This window comes from Globicephala melas, chromosome 1 (assembly GCF_963455315.2).
Source record: "Globicephala melas chromosome 1, mGloMel1.2, whole genome shotgun sequence".
NCBI classification, from domain to species: domain Eukaryota; kingdom Metazoa; phylum Chordata; class Mammalia; order Artiodactyla; family Delphinidae; genus Globicephala; species Globicephala melas.
Window position 1 is genome coordinate 33,857,624 of NC_083314.1, and position 19,770 is coordinate 33,877,393.

The following is a 19,770-nucleotide window of genomic DNA, read 5'->3' on the forward strand; positions in this document are numbered from 1 at the left end:
AAGTGATCAGTGTCTACAAACACACACCTACACCTGTTCTTTAATAAACATCAGGTTTTATTTACAAAGCATTAAAGCTTCAGCAAGAAGTACCCAAGGCTAAGTCTCATCTCGTACAAAACTACAGAACATTAGAAAACAAAACACTGGGGGGTGGGCAGGTGACAAAAGGGAAAAAGAATATGCATATATTGTACAAATCGAGAAAATCAAACTGAAATAGACAGAAGGTTTTAGGAGCTGAAACAAATTCCAAAAGCATAAATAATTATTAGGAGCTGCTGCCAGAGACACTCTGACAGGGCTGAAGTTGACTTTCTCAGTAGCCGGTTTAGGAGGTGGACAGAGCTTGAACATCCCAATGCTCAGGCAGAGGACCCCCAGCTACTCTGCATGTGGAAATAAGGCAGAAACCTCTTGTATCACACAGTTTGCATACTACTGCACTGTACAGTACAAAGAGAAACAAAATGGAAATAATGTCTGCAAAACAAAAACATGTCTAGTGACCCACCTACCAATCTCAACCACTGGTCTAATATGAAATAGGAAATGAAATTCACAAAATGAGCATCTGAGGAAAAAGCAGTGGCATCTAAAAATATAGACATTTTGCCACTGACTCAGGGAGAGCTCTTGCTTCAACTACTGAACGTTTTGGTTCTAAAGATGGAATGGAAGAGGCTCTTGTTGATGTGTTCTACTTTGATTTCTATGCTAAAATCCAAAAGGTAATCACCTCGTTTGGCTACCTATCAGAGCAACCACCAACTGACAGCGATTTCCCAACAAGCACAGTGTTTAACTCTCCTTTGAAAATACTGTGAAAATGATGATCCAGATTAAGCACTTCCAGGCAGCTCAAAGCTCTGCTCAAGAGAGGCTGGAGAGGCCCCTCCCTCCACACCTGGTTTCTTCACTCTGGATTTTCAGAGAATTTCAAACACCTAGTGTACACATCCATCCAATCTGCTACTTTTTATACAAAGAACAGCAAAAGCAAAAATTAAAATTTTTTTTTAAAAAGCTAAGCAACCTTTCACAGAAAGGAAGTGACTGGAAACATGTAGGAAGGAAAAGGGGTGTGGATACAAGGAGGGGAAATGCAATGACTGATGGGAAGGACAGATGTCCACGAGCAATGATAAAAAAAAAAGGTGCTTAGATTTTTTGATTTGAACTGTGTTGTCATTGCTTTGATTTTGGACGGTTTTATTTTAGTCCTTGCATAGATTCCCCCACCCCCAGCAAAAAAGAAGTCTGCTGAGAGACACCTCGGTTTGTTTCTGGCTCTGGAAGCCAGTACAGGTAAAGCAATATAAACTACTGATGATTCTTTGCTGGAGACAAATGAACTAGCTATCTTCAAAAACCATGATTAATGAGAATGAACCAATACTGGAGGGAACCATGCAATGAAAAGGATACAAAGAAAAACCTGACTCTCTTATAGCTCAACTTCTGGAGCAAAAGGTTACAGTATGTGAACAAAGAGGGGGCCTTTCTTATCTTTCTTTCCTTTTGGAAAATCTGAAATCTTTCTTTTCTGCCCATCTTTGTAATACAATATGGAAATATAGGAGGTATCTGGTGAGTGGGTTAAAAATGGAAGAAAGAATGTGCAACAGACGTTTTTCTAGGATACAGGCAGCAAAATTACAGATAAGAACAAGTCACTCAAGGACGTGCACTGTGGAGGGAAGGAAAGTAGGAGATAGGAAATGACAGGCCGAAATGGTGCTGGGTACAGTAAAGACAGACAAGCAAAACAGGAATCTCTTCTCCAGCAACATAACAAGCATTAAAGTTTAAATGAGTCAAAACTCCTGTTTGATGTCTTCACAAATCCTCATTCCTGAGAGCCTATTTGGACTTATGCTTGAAAGGGAAGGGGACATATATTCTTCTTCCTTAATTCAATTCTTCATTCAAACATAAAATTCACTCCTTCCACCTCCTGGGTGGAAGACAGAGGCCTTTGTTTTAAATTAAAGTCAATCTCAAATGACTGACCACAGTGTCCAGAGGCCACACGATGGCAAAGTAGGGAAGAACAAAGAACTTCAAGGGCCTTCATAACAGTTCTGAGATCGCTCCCCCTGCTAAAGAGATGAGACATAAAAAGATTTCTTTTAGCATCAACTTAGACCAGTTACTTTCAAGAACACAAATACAGATGCTGGATGATGCATTACAAGCACACATGGGCTAAGAACTTCCCCCCTTTAAGTTAAAACCAACTCCAACTCCCAATTACTCTTTACTGAAGCAACAAATAATCCAAACCCCACCCCCTCCCTCAGTACTTTTCTCAGCACTGCCCCAAAGGGAGAAAAAAAGGCAAAATGATCAGACTTCTACACATTTTCCAAGCTTCTAACCATTCTCCAAGGTGTTAACATACAATGCTTCACATTCCAAAAAGTGCAGTTAAGTAGAGGAAAGGAAATTCTAGGGTACTACTGCCTCTTTCAATCTTTCATATACTAAACTAATTCGCCACTAAATGATTAAAGGTGAGCAACAAACCCTTTTCCAAACACCCTTGTTCCTTAAATGATACTCTCAGCTCCTCAGAATCCCAAATATGGTGAAATGTTAATGAAAACTACTGTTGGCATTTCTATGCGCCAACAACTGATCAATAAATAAAATCCTAAATAGTAAAATCAAATGAACACTTCCCTGATTACTCCATAGAAGCTGTTCAATCTCTGAGGGACATCCTTAAATGGGTTGCTGTGAAATATTAACTAGGAAGTGTAAAAAGAGATCAAGGTGAAGAAAGTCCTCCCAGTGTCATCTGGAATGGGGAAGAACATTCCACTTGAAGGTAAAATAGTTAAAAATAATTGCCCAAGTTGTAAAAAAAAAAAAAGTACCCATTTATAAACCTTGCTTTTAACCTGATTTTAAATAAGTTCAAGCACAGATGAAAACTGGCAATAAAAATAAATTCCAATTTGCCTGAGAAGAGACTGAAATTATGAGATACAAACTCTCCTGGATGCTACATGTTAAAAATCAAATTTAAACTTTATATAGTTCAGTAAGATAAAACGTATATTTAAGCATCTGTTTTTCAGATCTTTCAACATAAAATATAATAATTAACTTCTTGAATTGATTTTTTTAAAAATCGTTAGATAAAAGAATCTACTCCACAGGGCTCAGTAACAGGCCTTTAACACTTTAAGGCTAGCTTCTCTGACTGTTTCCACAGGTACCCTGACCAATCTAGTTTAACAGTTTAAAAAAAGACAACATTGACATTTTAAGCCTAACTCATGAGAGGAAAAAGTGGCTTGCATTAATAATGGGCACTCAAGATGACTAATGAGCTACATCATTATACTGATTATCTGAGGTCAGTTAATGTTTTTTCTTTAATCGCTCTCTTTCCTGTGAACAGACCAAAAACAAAGCTTGTTGAGGCATCAGGCAACAAACCAATACCAGAGCAAGCAAGTCTGTGAGCAAGATAAGATACACAGCAACAGCAACAAAGCAGAAGATCTCCAGGCTACTTAAAAATCTGCCCCAAGTATTATTTACCTGCAACATGACAGAAATCTCCAGTAATATAAAATTAAGAAAAATTCAGCTAATGGTAAACAGCTGTTATTGGTACCTCCCCAAAGCAGCCAAGCCAGGGTGGCTTAAGAAAACACTTAATTTTCAAACATTACCTTAGTCAGCTAATAAGACCACACAGAATGAGAATACCCAACTAGCCATCTAAAAATATGATTTTAGCAGGAATTCATAAATTAGTCTTTGAGAGACTGATCATTTTTCAAAAAGGGGGGGGGGAAGCCCCTACTAATCATTTAAAACAATCAGATTCAGCAAGTGAACAGAACATAGTTCAGAGGCCCAGGGTGGGGGGCCAGCACCAGGAGGGCAGTGGTGCAGCCAAAGGCAGGGAAATCAGCGCGGGGCCTGTCGGCCCCCAGAAGTGGCACCTCTGCTCAGTTTGGCCTCAACAGACCATTCCCTTCATGCCCACCAACCCACAAGGCCTTTAGACCACATATGTGACAGACCACAACTTTGTCACACTTGCTACCGAGGGTGTTTACTGCCAAGGAGCCCTACTTCTAGGGCAATCTTTGAGCGGTCACAGGGCAACCGGGACACTGGTGGCTCTGCTCACATCTCAAGTTTCGATCCTGAGGACTGTCCTCTGCAGAGTATCTAATAAGGTAACCAGGGGGAATCTGATAGATGGTGCTATGTCGATCTGGACTTTCTGAAAAGTCCCCGGCTCAGGGTTACCCTTAAGCTTCACTGATGGGTCCTCCCTCATCACAGAAAGTGTGTCTTCGTGGATGTGAGTCCACTGGTACTGTTCAATACTGATGAGCTGTTTGATAGGGAAGAATTTTCTATAGCCTCAGATTCCAGATGGCTAGATTACTTCTATTGGCGGTCTATGTGTCTTCCAACTGTCGCCTGAAATGCATAATCTCCTGTTGCAACATGCAACAGACTATAGCAGCTTTGTCAGGCCTATCAGGGCTTACTGAACAGTTTCTTCAGTAACTGATGAATTGCAGATATTAACAAACAGCTGGCATTTATCTAACTTGAGCAGTAGCCTACACCTACAATCTGCCTTCAAATGATTTGGCTCTAATGCAAAAGCAGGGCATTTGCGGGGAGGTCCACAAAGCACTGAATCTATAAATACACCCATCAGACTGAACTAATCTTTCAAGATGGTTCAGCCTCAGCCACTGAGGATCAGGATTCATTTCTTAATATCTGGTGGAAAATCCACAGTGACAGCATGCTGCTTTTTACTGAAACTCTCCAAGGTGTGGAAGAACGTGAGACATAAAGTTTTTATTACCTCAGAGGCCTGGGGGAGCTATGTGAAAATGAACAGCATGTGTCAGCCAGCCTCTGCCTGCTCTGGGCCCTCCAAGCTGAAAACGGTATTGGATGAAGCACCACCCTCGCCCGAAGAAACCCACACAAAAGGTATGACAGGTTGTCCTGAAACTGAGACTTCTAATGGCGCGCTATATGATACTCAGTTTCAGCACTCTCCCCCAGACTCACAGCCTTCATAAAGACCCAAACCACACTGCAGCTAGTGGCTAAAAGCCCTTCTGAGGAAGTGTCAGGACTAAACCACAATGCCTTTTTTGAGGTTTCTTAATGATCCTGCTCCTCAGCACACTCGGGAGTTTGATCTGGCCATTTCAGTTTTGGAGATTTCCATTCAGGAAAAGGCCAAGGAACCAAGGCAAGAGAAGAAGAAGATGGGAAGAAGGAAGTAGAGGTTACACGGGGAAGTATGCGATGCAGATAATCATGAGAAGTTGGTGAAATGTTTGCAGTAATCTAGACAGTTGTTTTGTCTGTGTGGTGTCAGAAAGCATATCATCACCCTGGCCTTGTTATGTAAAAGTCTCCTCTAGTCCTTTCAAAGGGTGAAGCCGTTAAAATAACTGCCTCCATTTAAGGCTGACCAACTCAAGTCCCTGATAACAATAATGAAGAAAATAAAAATCCAGTCTGAAGCACCCTGCTGTTTCAAGACACAGGTTCTAGGCTTTAACGAGGTCGGTACCTTTTTTAACCTTGTCAGCTGAGTGGGAATAAACTTCTAATAGGCCATTGATAATGATATCCAGTCTTGCTAGAAGGAGTTTTGAAATGCTGACATGTACAAACACTATGTATTTCACACACAGATCAAAATTTCAATGCAGTATTTTGAAAACTTCAGGGAATAAAAAGGCCCATTCCTTTACGGCTAAGTAAACTTTCTAACATCTCATTTACATGTTTTTGAAGCATAGCTAAAAAATACCACTGCTGTTATACTCTAAGCTGTAAAATGTAACAGTACTTCATGGTACCTTTGACAAAAACCCAATTTGAGAAATGTCAAAAATATTTAGTAACTGTTAGTGATCATATCAGCTATAATTAAAAGTTGAAATCACTGTATTATAGAGAGAAAATTTTAGTTTTTAAAAACTTCAAATGGTTTATTTGCCGTACACTTAGTATTAAAAAGCGAATGATTACTTACAGATAGATTCTGAAGATGCTGGGAAAGTATGTCTTAGAGTATTTGAATTAATTCAATATGTTTGCCTACATTTGAAATCACCCTGAAGCATTTCAGCTCTTGGGGCCAGGGAAATCTATTTGAACTTCAAATTGTTTCTTCTATAGTGGCATCTGCTTATGCAAGAAGTGGGTTATGGAAGGATGGTTTTTATTTACATTAGTCAATTACTGACATGCAATCTTTGCTGGCAATGTCCATATAACTCTTCCAGGCTATTTTTAAAAATATACAGACATGGCCCTAAGTGGACTGAATGTGGAGATGGTAACTGATTATCGGTGGAGTACCATAAATATTGTTGCTGGGAAAAAAAATGCTAGTGCTCCAATGGTATGGTGTTGGACTATGAAAGTCTAAATCTAGTGAACTTGAGGGGGAATACTCAAAATGATGACTAATTGAGTCTGTTTCAGCTTCTCTGCAGAAGAGAATTCATGTTCACAATGATTAACTGGCTTAAGGAACTCTGTTTTGCATATCATCACATTTGGATTAACACAATTAAAATTTTAAAGTGGGGAAAAAAAAACCCTAAACACAAACACTGATATTTTGTTAGTCCTGCCTCTGAATCTACTGACCTAGCCACAGAAAACTGAGAGTAATGTATTAACTAAAGCAGTGCCTAAATATAAAACAAAACAAAAAGTTTCCAAAGCCCAACAATATTTGAGCAGAAATGAACTTGAGTTTGCTTACTATTTTCCAAACAAAAGACCATTTAGCCTAGATTCACAAGTATTTGACTGGAAATTGAAACTGTTCTCCATCCTCCAATAAAAATCCCTCAATTATATAGAAGTGAGAAAACAGTAAGTTTCAAGAGGCTTAGGTGTTAAGAAGCTACAAAGTTTGTCTTTTTGGTAATCTCCTGTTTGAAAAAACAAAACACCTCATCTTCTTCCTTAACATGATGGTACTACAAACAACTCCATCACTGCTTCTAGACTACTGAAAGAGAGAAAAACACCACCTCTGGGATTTGAACAATTTGAAGAGAGAGAAAAAAGATGCTACAGTTAAATGGTCAAGGGCTGTATAAAGAAGTTCATATTTCTGGTTATCTGTTTGGATCTTTCATTTGAGACAAAACAAAAAACCTAGGAGCAAACACAGATTAAAAAAATGAATTAAACCAGGGGTTCTTACCCTTTTTCAGGTCACAGATTCCTACAGGAATCCAGTGAAATGTACAGGCATCTTCCCCCAAAAATTATTCATAAAATATTTTGCATAAGACCAAGGGAATGGAGATCCCCTGAAACCTGGTTATAGACCCAAGGTTAAGAGCCACTGAATTAAGCCAAATCTGGTTTAGCCTGCCCTCAGCAGTAGTTTAAAACTCAGAGAATATCTGCCACTGGGGAAAAGGAGGGAAGGAAAGAAAAAATGCTGCAGTTAAACGGAGTCAGGGGCTGTACAAAGCAAGGCCACGAAGCAAGCCAGACAGTGCTCCCAATGTGTCCTTACCTGTCAAGGGCTGGCTGAGCTCCGCCTGCACTTTACCCTTCGCTGATCCTTCCAGAGGTAAACCTCTGTCCCCTTTGTAGAGTTTCGGTTTAAATGGAGAATCTTTCTCTTTACCTTTTGATCCTTTAGGCCGGCCTGCTTGCTTCTTCTTGGATTTGCCATCCCCCTTCACACCCAGTAGTGGATGGACTTCTGTAAAAGGACAGATAGGCAAAGAAAGAAATCCACACATCACCCCAACTGAGTATGTGCCATGCCACCTATCCATGAGCAAAGAATTCTGCTCTTGCATCTCAGGTCCACTAATACAAGAAGAAAAGTTTGTTTTGTTTATTAATTATAAACTACAGAAGTGTGGCTATTAAATGAGAAATAGTTCCTTGGCCACAGGGCCTATGTGATTCATACGAAGCCACAGCAGCTCTAAATGGAAAAGGTAGCTCAAAGACACACTGACACTTTATCACACAAGCCACAACAGGAATGCACATGTGCACACTGGCATGTGAGAGCAGAAAGGGAATGGGCTTTGGTACGCGACAGGCCAGACTCAACCATGTAATTAAAAAGGCTTCTAGAGTCAGACTGTAAAAGTAGGTAGGAAGAATTAAGGTTGTCCAAGTCTGACTAGTACTTTACTACCTAATGAGAATCTTGGGGGAGAGGTAGGGTATTTAAACAAACTGAGCCAGATGTCAGACTTAAAGTATGTCATCTGAGGCAAAGTACTGAGGGCAGAATCTCCCCATTTTAAAAGAGACGTGAAGCAGATGAAATTATTACAAAGTTGTAAAGCACTATAAAAAAGACTCATGGGAAAATTCCTTTAAGGGAAAATCACCCAAACAGGAAATTACCAGATTGTGCTAGAGAGTGGCCTCTGTCAGGCGAGGGAGAGAAAATGTGGCTCTTACCATCATTTGGTACTCCTTGCAGTTCAATATTGGTTGTTTTGGGTTTCTTCTTAGGTGGCTGGGACCCATCTGTTGAAGACTGCCTCTTCTTCTCTGAACTAGCCCCTTCGTCCATCAAGGAGGTTTGGACTGCATCCGGTGGGGGGCCATAAGGATTTTCTTCTGGGTCTTCAACCTCAGGGGCAATGGGTAAATATAATAGAGCCTTTGAATCTTCCAGCTCTTCATCACTATTTGGAACAGGATCAGAAAAGGGATAGGAAAAAAGAGGAGAAAGTTGCTTAAACCGTGAACCCTTCCTCTAGGGCAGAATCATCTAACCATAAGCAACAGGTATGGATCTAAAATTTCAAGAAAGCCAAGACAAATAAAAAGAAATCAGACAGGGGCTTCCCTGGTGGTACAGTGGTTAAGAATCCGCCTACCAATGCAGGGGACACAGGTTCGAGCACTGGTCCGGGAAGATCCCACATGCCGCAGAGCAACTAAACCCGTGCGCCACAACTACTGAGCCTGTGCTCTAAAGCCCGTGAGCCACAACTACTGAAGCCCACGTGCCACAACTACTGAAGCCCATGCACCTAGAGCCCGTGCTCCACAACAAGAGACGCCACCGCAGTGAGAAGCCCGCGCACCACAACAAAGAGTAGCCCCCGCTCGCTGCCACTAGAGAAAGCCCGCGCGCAGCAACGAAGACCCAACGCAGCCAAAAATAAATAAATAAACTTTTTAAAAAGGAAATTAGACAACACGATTAATAAAATCAGTAGTAAAAATAAACGGCATAAACAAATTATTTCACTTTCTTAAGATTTTTCTATCAAGGGAGAAGGAAAGGGATTTCTTGCGCACCAAAGGAGTTATCTCTGAGGTCAAAGGCAGATGGGCCTGAAGGAAGAGCCGGGGAACTGAGCAGCACAACCAGAGACTGAGGAGGAGGAGCACCCCAGGCCCAGCCTTCAGCGGCAGCTCACCTGCTACAGAAGGCGGCAATAGGGTCCACACTGGTGACATCCACTTCCTCATCCTCTGCAGCATCAGCCCCTGCAGGACAAAAACACAGCAGAGGTGTGAGAAGAAGTAGAAAACTGCTTTTTACATATAGCTTATGGTTTTCATAAACTGAAATCCAGGAGAAACAAAGGAGGAAAACCAAACAGTTTGTTTTACTTAGTCGTTCTGCAAATATTCACTGAATTTCCACCACACGCTAGGCACTGGGAATAGAGCAATGCCCCAGGAAGTTGGGAACGGTTCTTCAGTAAAAATTTTAGAAGTCTAACAGGCGAGACACATACACACAGATAATTTCAGTTCCATACAGTAAGTGCTACAGTAAAGGTATGTGCAATGTGCCAAGGAGATGGGAAGGAGAAAGAACTTCTGCGGAAGTTTGGGAAGGCTTCGTACAACACGGTCCAATAACACTAATACAATCCAGAATATACTGCAGCCCTGACGGTCTTTCTAAGGCACAGGAGGCATGTAAGTTATCTAATATCACAGAAGTGAGGACCAGGACTTTCAAGCTGGAGAGAACTAATTTCAATCCCAATTCCCTGATTCCTGACATCATCAAGTGGCCCAGCAGTCAATGACCCGTGGCATTAATTACTCAAGCTGACAGTGCCAACTGGGCACATTAAGCATTCATACACACAAACCCCTGCCAGATGCAAAGCCCTGTGTTTAGACAACGATGGGGCTATAAAATGAAATCTTTATTCTCAAGTAACTTCCTATCTAGAAGTTCAGAAGCCAAGAGATAAAAATAACAATGATCATGATCATAATCATAATAGAAGAGAACATCTGAATGCTCATTATGGCCTAGACACTATAGTGAGCCCTTTACATGAATTATCTCATTTATTCCCCACAACTCTAAAAGGCAGGTACTATTGTTATCCTTATTTTACAGAAAAGGAAGTTCAGGTTTAAAGAATAAGTATTCTGCCCAAGGCGGTCTGACTCCAGAGCCCATGCTCTTTACCTTCATCTTACTGACAAAGGGGTGACAATACACAAACAGCAGCTGAGCACCCAGCGTGTGTGGGTGGCTTTGTTAGGTGCCCCATGCAAATCCTCATTTAATCATCTGCAATTAGTCAGGAAATACAAAGTGAAACGTTAAGAGAGCTGCTTGAGCCCTAGTAACGCCCATGTAAGCCCTGAGTCAATGCCTTACAAATAAATATTCTAAAAACACTGTCAAAACTGTGTAAGCTTAGGAAAAAAAATTAGACTAAGTGCTGAAATGAATTTTCAACACAAATTAAGAATGAGTACTGAGTAAAACAATCATTTTTCCTTTGGGAAATACTACCTGCAATTGAGAAATATTACCTGTCTGTTCAGGCTCACTCTTATCTTCATCTTCAATATCAAACTCTGATTCCCTTTCTTCATATTCTACATTTTCATCCAATTCTTTGAAGTCTGGCGCAAATGCACTCCAATTTTCCTATGCCACAAACAAAACATACTACTTAACTGTGTGAGGAAGCAGCAGTCTGTAACCTAGACATTAATGATATAAATAAAAGGACTGACCATGAACAAGACTCAAAATTCTGAGATCAAATTTGGCAGATAATAAAAATTAGGTGTCTACAGTTTTATTACCTTAAGGCATTTCCTATCTTAAACATTCCATGGTATTAACTGTAGTTCTTTCATAAATAACTGCCTTCTTTAATCTTTTTAAGATGTAATTCTGAGGTAAAATGTTAAGTTTTCTTCTGAGTACACTGATTACAAATATAATTAAAGGTGTTCAAAATAAAACCAAGATGTAAAACAGAAGCTAACTGAGCTGAAAATAAGAAAAGCACAAGAAAACTCTATCTCAGATGAGCAACAGAAAAACGTACCAGGAAGTACACTAGATTTTCTCCATGAAAACAGAGCTGGTAAATTGACTTTGGACCAAGACCTTACCATTAAAATAAAGCAAAACTAGATGCACTGAACTATTTAATTAGAAGAATCATATGGAAAAGAAAGTATATAAGGTAATTTTGGGCTTACTATTTGTAAAGTTCTTTGATAAAAGGAAAGGGTATCTAGCTTCAAAGCAGTTAAACCAGAAAAATACTTACTACTTGATTTTGTGCCCAGATAGATACCACTCCACTAGAAATGGATGCTATGATGGGTCGAACAGGATGCCACTAAATTTTAATGAAGCAAAGAAAAATCAATTCTAAGGATGAATCCAAGATTTTCTGTATTACATAAGTAACAACAGCAACCTCTCATCCTACTCACAGCTACATCCAAGAGGAGTTCTCCTCTTGTCCCATGGAGAATCTTCACCAGGTTACCAATACTCTTCTCCCAGATGTACAGGGCATGCTGCCGGGCTGACCCTGCGACTATGTATTCCCCATCCCCAGAGAAACAACATTTCTTCCATGGGGTCCTAAAGGACAAAGAAAGTACCCAAATAGAACCAGAACCTGACCCCAGGCCATGAATTAGCACATATTCTTCTAGGTTGTGATACATACCTATTCACCAAGTCCTGCAATTTCTGCATGGGTTCAGGCTCTCCATCTCTTCCACAGGTTAAGATTTCTCTGCCATCATAAACTCTAATTATTCGATCTGCTGTGTTAATTAAAAAGCAACTACAGAAAAGATAAAAAAATATCAACACCAGAGGTCAGAATCTGTTCCTGTTAACATTTTCCATGGCTACCAGTTACTTAGAACAGTACCATAAGACAACTAACAAATCAGGGAGAGACTGAGTGAAAATCTAAGTAATAGACTAGACTACTGATATATCTACTTGTCACCTTCCAAGCCAAAATATAGCGTGAAGTGAGAAAACGCTTTACTTCCCTTCCTGTGTAATCCCTGAACCCTAGATGCACAAACTAATCAGCAGTATTTGACTAAAATCCAAAACCTCTAAATTGAAACCAGTTTCCCGAATTCACAAGCTTACAGTTAAATATATATAAATACTTCATTCCTCTGGCCTGCTTTATATATAGTATATTCTTAATGAGTTAATAAACTAAATATATCATTCTGGATTGCCCAATTTTTTACTGTGATAACACTGAGTGTTGGAAACCTGTCTAAAATACAAGTTATTTTACCACCTTCTTACAGACTTCACTGTCTCTTGCTTCAAGAGAATTTGAACATGAATGTCCTCTAAGTATGTATGGTGGTTCCCATACAAAATAGGATAACTGTTACTTCTCTTACTGACAACCTATTTTCTTCTTGTTTCTGTTGATACATAAACCTACTTCTAGCTGGGTAATCAAACTTATCAGAAAAACACCTGAAATTAAAAGGGTAAATAAATAGGTTTTATGTAAGTAAAGTGCATATTCAGTTACTATGTGAATTTGTGGTATCAATTCTGATTATAATATAACAGCTCACTTTTACCCAGTGTTTACCATATGCCAGACATTTTGGTTCTATGCACAGACCACTCAGACATCTTTTCTGTAAAGGAACTGCCTGTTAACCTCCCGATAAGATGTGACTGCTGGCTCAAAGCAGTAAATCTTATAAACTTAAGAACCAGACAGTGACAGTTTCTATAACTATTTTCTAAGTAAACTTAAAAAAAAATAAGTATAATATACACAAAAACTGTGAATCTCAATGTATTTTTGCATTCTACTCACTTTTAAAACTGTCTCTAAAAAGACAGGTCTCACTTACCTGCCCTTCCGAGCAAACTCTATTGACTTAATGGCTGTGGTATTGCTTGTTCCAGTTGTTACTCTGAAGGAAGCAACAAGATCCTGAGAATCTGTTTTTAGGACCAAGATCTAAAGTTTAAAAGAGAAAAATAATAAGTATTCTGATAACTTACAGTAATTACATTTGACTTCTGTTTCTGAAGCTGGGCAAAGACTGGGTGAAAATATTAATATAAATATCTCTATTCCCATGTATTCAACTTGATCAACTGCTATTGCCTTTTACCTCTTCAATTAAAGGACACTGTCTTAACCTATTGTTAGAAGATAATGTTTAACATTATCCAGAGTCAAAAAGTAGAAGCAACCCAAGTATCCATCAACAGATAAAATGTGACACATACATGCAATGGAATATTATTCAGACTTGAAAAGAAAGGAAATTCTGACACATGCTACAACATGAATGAATCTTAAGGACATTATGCTAAGGGAAGTAAGCCCATCACAAAAAAACCAAATACTGGATGAGTCCACTTATACAGGTACTAGAATAGCCAAATTCATAAAGATAGAAAGTAGAATGATGGTTTCTAAGGGGTGAAAGGGAGTAGGAAATAGCAAGTTATTATTTAGTAAGTACTAGGTGAGTGCAAGATGAAAAGAGCTCTGGAGATAAACGATGGTGATGACTGCATGACAATGTGAATGTACTTTACACCACTGAACTGTACACTTAAGAATGGTTAAGACGGTAAATTTCGTTAAGTGCATTTTACCACAATAAAAAAAAAAACCTGCCACTCTCTAAAGCAGCCATGAAACTGTACTAGCCCACATGTCCCAGTCAAAAAAAAAAAAAAAAAAAAAATCAAAGTGCACTGGAACTCAAACTCTAATAAGCTTGAAAAGGACCCTAAAGCTCATCAAATCCAACTTCTTAGTACACAAAACTATAGACTAAGCTAGCCTAAATTACACAACATTTGCAGACCAAGATATCAGATATTTTATCAGCAGTACTCCATTGATGATATGATTTTTAAATTTTATAATTTAGTAATGGTCTTTCATTACTAGCATCCAGTAAAGGCCCCCCATCCTTCTCTAGGTCAAATAACCTCTGACTGCTCTAAATCCAAAGAACAGAAATTATTAAGGCATGAGAGAAAAATAGGCTATATTTACCACAGGCAGGAGGCATGCTTAGTCAAGGGGTAAAAGAAATTTCAAAGAAAGAACAAGCAAACATGAAATGAGCCAATGTACAGGATGACTGATGCATATTTCACCAGCTTCTAAGCTTCTACGCTTACCTTGCCTTTTGCATTTCCTGTATAGATATATTCTCCTCGCCTATCAAAAGATGCAACCACGTTCAAATCGGAGTCATCGTCTACGGGCAGAACAACATGTTTGGAATCTGAAAGGGTCAACATGACAGGAGCAGATTTCATGGGACACACGAGAACCTTGTTCCTGTTTAAAAATATGAATAGTACATTGGCTGTTGCTATGGTATCAGAAGGCTGACTCTCTGCTCTTTTCTGTAATTCCTATCTACTACCTCATCAACTCTCCCAGCCCAAGCATATTTAAAATAGTGAAAAAGCCTAAACTCTAAATTCCTAATAATAGGGAAATGACTGAGTAAAGTTATGAGATCTTACCTTGACAAGATAAAATGTAATTATTAAAAATAAATATGAAGATGTAGCAAACTGGTAAAATATGTATGAAATAAAGTGAAAGGCAAAATACCAATTAAAACTATGTAAAAATACATATTTGCGTACATCTAATAGACAAATGCTTTGTGAGCTAGTAAGTGCTTTGTGAGTTATGAAGCACTATACAATAAGCTGTATACTTAAAGAGAACTTGCCTAAAAGAAAACCTAGAGAAATGAAAATAGTTATATCTCAGTAATAGAATGATGGGTAACTCTTTTTCTTAAATATAGTTTTCATAATGAACCGTTTCCCCTACTAAGGAAATTCAAATTGGAGGAAAACCCCAGGTAAAGAACAGTTATTATACTTATTTCTACCTTTGCCCATTTCTGGTCTTAATTAATATAGGCCAGTTTTTAACTATATACTACAACAGTCTCTTTAAAATCTATTCACTAGATCCAGATAATCTGGAAAGATTATTTTATATAGAAGAGGTTGAAGAGATGTGGGCTTTTGCATCCTAAAACCTTAAACTGAAATTGTCATGGGCCTGGAGATAGAATTAGACCCACCCCAGGAGAGAATAGCACAGATTAAACATACTGATCTCGCGGATGATACTGGACTTTTAAGATGGGTGAAGGGAATCGAAACCTCTGGTCGCAGTCGCCTGAAAGGACATCCCACTGTGACACTATGTTATCAGTGGAAGCACTCACGAGCTTATGACCATCTCGACTCCAGCTGAGAAGGAAAAAGGGTAACTTAGCACACATTCTAAGTATATCATATCATCCTTATAGATAAAAAAGCATGAGTCACACTTATTGCCCTAACTGCATGGGTCACCAACGTTTCTTCTTCTTTATTTTTTAAACATATACTCAAATCCACAACAAGCTTTCCTAACTAAGCAATAAAAAAGAATGTTTTCATGACATCTTCATATCTAGTAATAGAAGCTCTTAACAGTTCAAGATAACAGTACAAGTGGCTCAGTGAAAAAAGGGAGACTCAAACATTTTAGAAAAGTATAAAATCAGCTGGCCCTTAAGTGTTGATTTAACAAAAAGCAGGTTTTCTTCCCCTTGGGGGGAGGGGGAGGAGTAGTTGAGCTTTCTGAAGTTGTCCCAGAAGTAGCACTATCATAGTATAAGTGAACCAGTACAGATAGGTATGTGTTATTTAAAATAATTAAGAAAAGAATTAAGGAAGGAATTAATTCCTCCTGCTAAGTACAGTTAAACATCCTAACATTATATAGAAAACAAACATAAAAAGGTAAAGAGAAGACAGACTGTCTAGGGACTACAGGATATGAGGAACGACACAGCAGTGAGGTCCTTAGATTTTCTTTTTGCCTCATATATCCTGGACTGGGTGACGGAGATGCCAACAACCCATTAGCATCAATAGGCACACACACAAAAAAGTCTCCAGAAGAGCCAAAGGACTAGGAAAGGACAACCAACAGATGCTAACACACAGATGACACAGGTGTTAGTATTACCCGACAAGGATTGCAATGCAGCCATCATTAAAATGCTTCAACAAGCAATTACAAACATGCTTGAAACAAATGGAAAAAAAAAAGTCTCAGCAAAGAAACAGAAATATAGAGAAAAGAACCAAATGGGAATTTTAGAACTGAAAAATATAAAAACTGAAATAAAAAACTCAAAAGATGGGTTCAGCAGCCAATGGAAAAGAGGAAGACAGAATTAAAAATTCCCAATCTGAATAGGAGAAAAAATGGAATGAAAAAAATTAACAGAGCCTCAGGGACCCGTGGGACTATAATAAAAGATCTAATATCTAATATCCATGGCATCAGAGTCTTGGAAGGAGAGAAGAAAGAGAGTAAGGCTTAAAGGTATTTGAAGAGGGCTTCCCTGGTGGCGCAGTGGTTGAGAGTCCGCCTGCCAATGCAGGGGACACGGGTTCGTGCCCCAGTCCGGGAAGATCCCACATGCCACGGAGCAGCTGGGCCCGTGAGCCATGGCCGCTGAGCCTGCGCATCTGAAGCCTGTGCTCCGCAACAGGATAGGCCACAACAGTGAGAGGCCCGCGTACCGCAAAAAAAAAAAAAAAAAAAATGTATTTGAAGAAATAATGGTTGAGAGAGGATATGGGAATATATGTATACATATAGCTGATTCACTTTGTTGTACAGCAGAAACTAACACAACATTGTAAAGCAATTATACTCCAATAAACATGAAAAAAAAATAATGGTTGAAAATTTCCCAAATTTGGCAAAAGATATAAAACACACAGCCTCAAGAAGCTAGGCAAACTTCAAACAGGATGAGCTCAAAGAAATCCACTCCAAGACACAACCTTCTGAAAACTAAAGACAAAGAAAAAAATCTTGAAAGCAGAAAGAGGAATGACACGTTACCTACGGGGAACAATAATTCACACGACAGCAGATTTCACACCAGAAACCATGAAGGTCCAAAGAAAGTGACAGTTTTTCAAGTGCTGGAAGAAAAGAACTGTCATCCCCAATTCTACATCCAGAGAGACTAACTTTCAAGAACGAAGGGGTAATCAAGGCATTTGTCACCAGCAGATCTACCCTAAAAGAACGGCTCAAGGAAGTTCTCTAAGCAGAAAGGAAACAATAAAAGAAGGAATCTTAGAACATCAGGAAGAAAGAATAATGAAAAAGGTTTTAAAAAATTAAATACTTTTTTCTAGAGTTTTGATGTTTGAAGCCAAAATTATAAGTTATATAGGTATCAATATACATAAAGGAAATGTTTAAGACAATTATACTATAAACAAGGGAGGGTAAAGGGATGTAAAGGGAAGGTTTCTGTACTTCACTTAAACTAGTAAAATGTCAACACCAGTAGACTATGATAGGTTATGTATATACCATGTAATACCTAGCAACCATTAAAAAGCTATACAAAGAAATACACTAAAAAATACTACAGGGGCTTCCCTGGTGGAGCAGTGGTTGAGATCCTGCCTGCCAATGCAGGGGACGTGGGTTCGAGCCCTGGTCTGGGAAGATCCCACATGCCACGGAGCAGCTGGGCCTGTGCGCCACAACTACTGAGCCTGTGCTCTGGAGCCCTCGAGCCACAACTACTGAGCCTGCGTGCTACAACTACTGAAGCCCGTGCACCTAGAGCTCGTGCTCTACAACGAAGAGTAGCCCTCGCTTGCCGCAACTCGAGAAAGCCTGTGAGCAGCAACAAAGACCCAGTGCAGCCAAAAATAAATAAATAAATAAATAAAAGAATAAAAAATACCACAGATAATCAAAATGGAACTCTAAAAATAGTTCAAGTAACCCACAGAAAGGCAAAAAAGAAAACAGAGAAATGAAAAACAGAAGAGACAAACAGAAAAAGAAACCCCAAATCAGTCTTCATTCAAATTTTGCAATGAAGAGGAGTTGCTGCTGAGGAACATAGAGGACGCAACACAGTTCATGATTAAGAACAGAGGCTCAAGTCAGATTTATGCTCAAGCCTAGACATTACAACCTTCTAGCTGCGTGATCTTGGGCAAGTTATACAGCCTTTCTGAGCTTCAATTTTCTCACTTATAACATGGAAATAATAGTATCTACCTGCAGACTCTCGAGAGACTTAACATTAATACATAAAAAACTCTCAGTGCAATACAGTAAGTGCTCAAAAACCATTAATTATATTAGAGACAAGATAAATGTATTCCCAGACTTGTAACTCACAGCAGAGGAAGGGAGGAGTAAACTGAGGAAGTGAATGTGGAGGGACTAAGCTCAAGTCTGCATACAAAGGACTCAGGTGCCTGTGTCTCCCACAACCTCTAGAACACTCCCAGTCAATTAGAAGATCCTTCTGGAGAATCTAAAAAAGAAGATGCCTACAGATACTGTAACTTGAGGGTTGATAACAAAAAAGCCAATGGTCCACCCAATTTCAGTAGATGATGGGAGGGTAAAAGGGTGAGATAAAGCTCACATATACTGTAATAAAAAGTCACGGATAAGTTCTTGAAATTAACAAACTAAGAAGAAGTAATATGCATAAATACTTTAGAAATATGAAGACAAATATTAAGAGAAACAAACCAAAAGAATGGAAGTACACTGGGAATGGGACATTATTGGATTATTGGGAATGGGAAGAAACAAGGGACAGCTTCTGCTGCTGTTCCCCTAAGCATTTTAGCACAATCTGACTATGAAACAGAATGTTAGCTATATTTCCATTTTTCCTTTAAACCCTCTGCATTTTAATAACTTTTTCTTTCATAGCAGGCTTGTATTTCTGTTATAATAGAGGGAAATCTATTTTTAGAAATTAAATTATAATCAGAGGTGAAACTAAGAGGAGTTTTCCCATTAAAACTAACAATATATTCTTCAATTCCAAATTCCATAAATTCAAGAATTAGGGATTCTCATACATCCTCACATCTGACAATACTGTTTCGTTCCAAAATACAGACAGGTCTTTACTAAGTCTAATATCTTAGAGTCTTAAACATCATTTCATTCTACCTATGGCCCCCATCCAGTGACTGAATATCTTCTGTAGCATCCCTATGAAGAGACAGCAAGCCGAAGCAGGGCCAGTCCCACTGGTAAGTTCTTTCCTGGGCAGTCCATCCCATCCATAGGCACCTTTGCTTGGGAGCTCATCTCTATTCTAAGGTAACATTTGTTTCCCTATAAATCCCGTTCACTACCTACCAGTCCTGCTTCTTCTCCTTAGGTCAATTTTTGTCTTGCACATGTCAGTTCTTTAATAGCTGAAGACAGCTATCATGCCTATCCAAAACTTCTCTTTGGTGAAATTTTCTTAGTCCCTAACATGTTCAAATACTACACAACAATTAAAATAATACATAAAGTTATATACTAAATGAGGATGAATCAAAGAAAAATGCAAAATGCATATAACTACAGATCATAACTCTCATGTATACTTATATAT

At 38.9% G+C, this 19,770-nt stretch overlaps 1 protein-coding gene and 1 pseudogene across 3 annotated transcripts in view; one reads left to right on the top strand and one right to left on the bottom strand.

Annotated features, from left to right (window-relative positions):
* Window positions 1–14: 14 nt before the first annotated feature.
* Window positions 15–19,770, bottom strand: part of RBBP5 (RB binding protein 5, histone lysine methyltransferase complex subunit) — a 35,969-nt gene continuing 16,213 nt past the window's right edge. Inside the window, exons 4-14 of one of the 3 annotated variants that reach the window (XM_030872765.3) lie at window positions 15,431–15,571; window positions 14,468–14,630; window positions 13,171–13,280; window positions 11,988–12,107; window positions 11,746–11,899; window positions 11,577–11,648; window positions 10,822–10,939; window positions 9,450–9,519; window positions 8,476–8,705; window positions 7,676–7,753; window positions 15–2,102 (exon numbers count right to left, since the gene is read on the bottom strand). In XM_030872765.3, coding sequence (XP_030728625.1) covers window positions 2,074–2,102; window positions 7,676–7,753; window positions 8,476–8,705; window positions 9,450–9,519; window positions 10,822–10,939; window positions 11,577–11,648; window positions 11,746–11,899; window positions 11,988–12,107; window positions 13,171–13,280; window positions 14,468–14,630; window positions 15,431–15,571 — 1,285 coding nt within the window. In that variant the 3' untranslated portion in view covers window positions 15–2,073. Of the gene's footprint in view, window positions 2,103–7,561; window positions 7,754–8,475; window positions 8,706–9,449; window positions 9,520–10,821; window positions 10,940–11,576; window positions 11,649–11,745; window positions 11,900–11,987; window positions 12,108–13,170; window positions 13,281–14,467; window positions 14,631–15,430; window positions 15,572–19,770 lie in introns of all 3 variants that reach the window. The other 2 variants (XM_060293502.2, XM_030872764.2) reach the window with 2 other exon arrangements.
* LOC138842890 (glycogenin-2 pseudogene) lies at window positions 3,563–4,843 on the top strand (annotated as a pseudogene).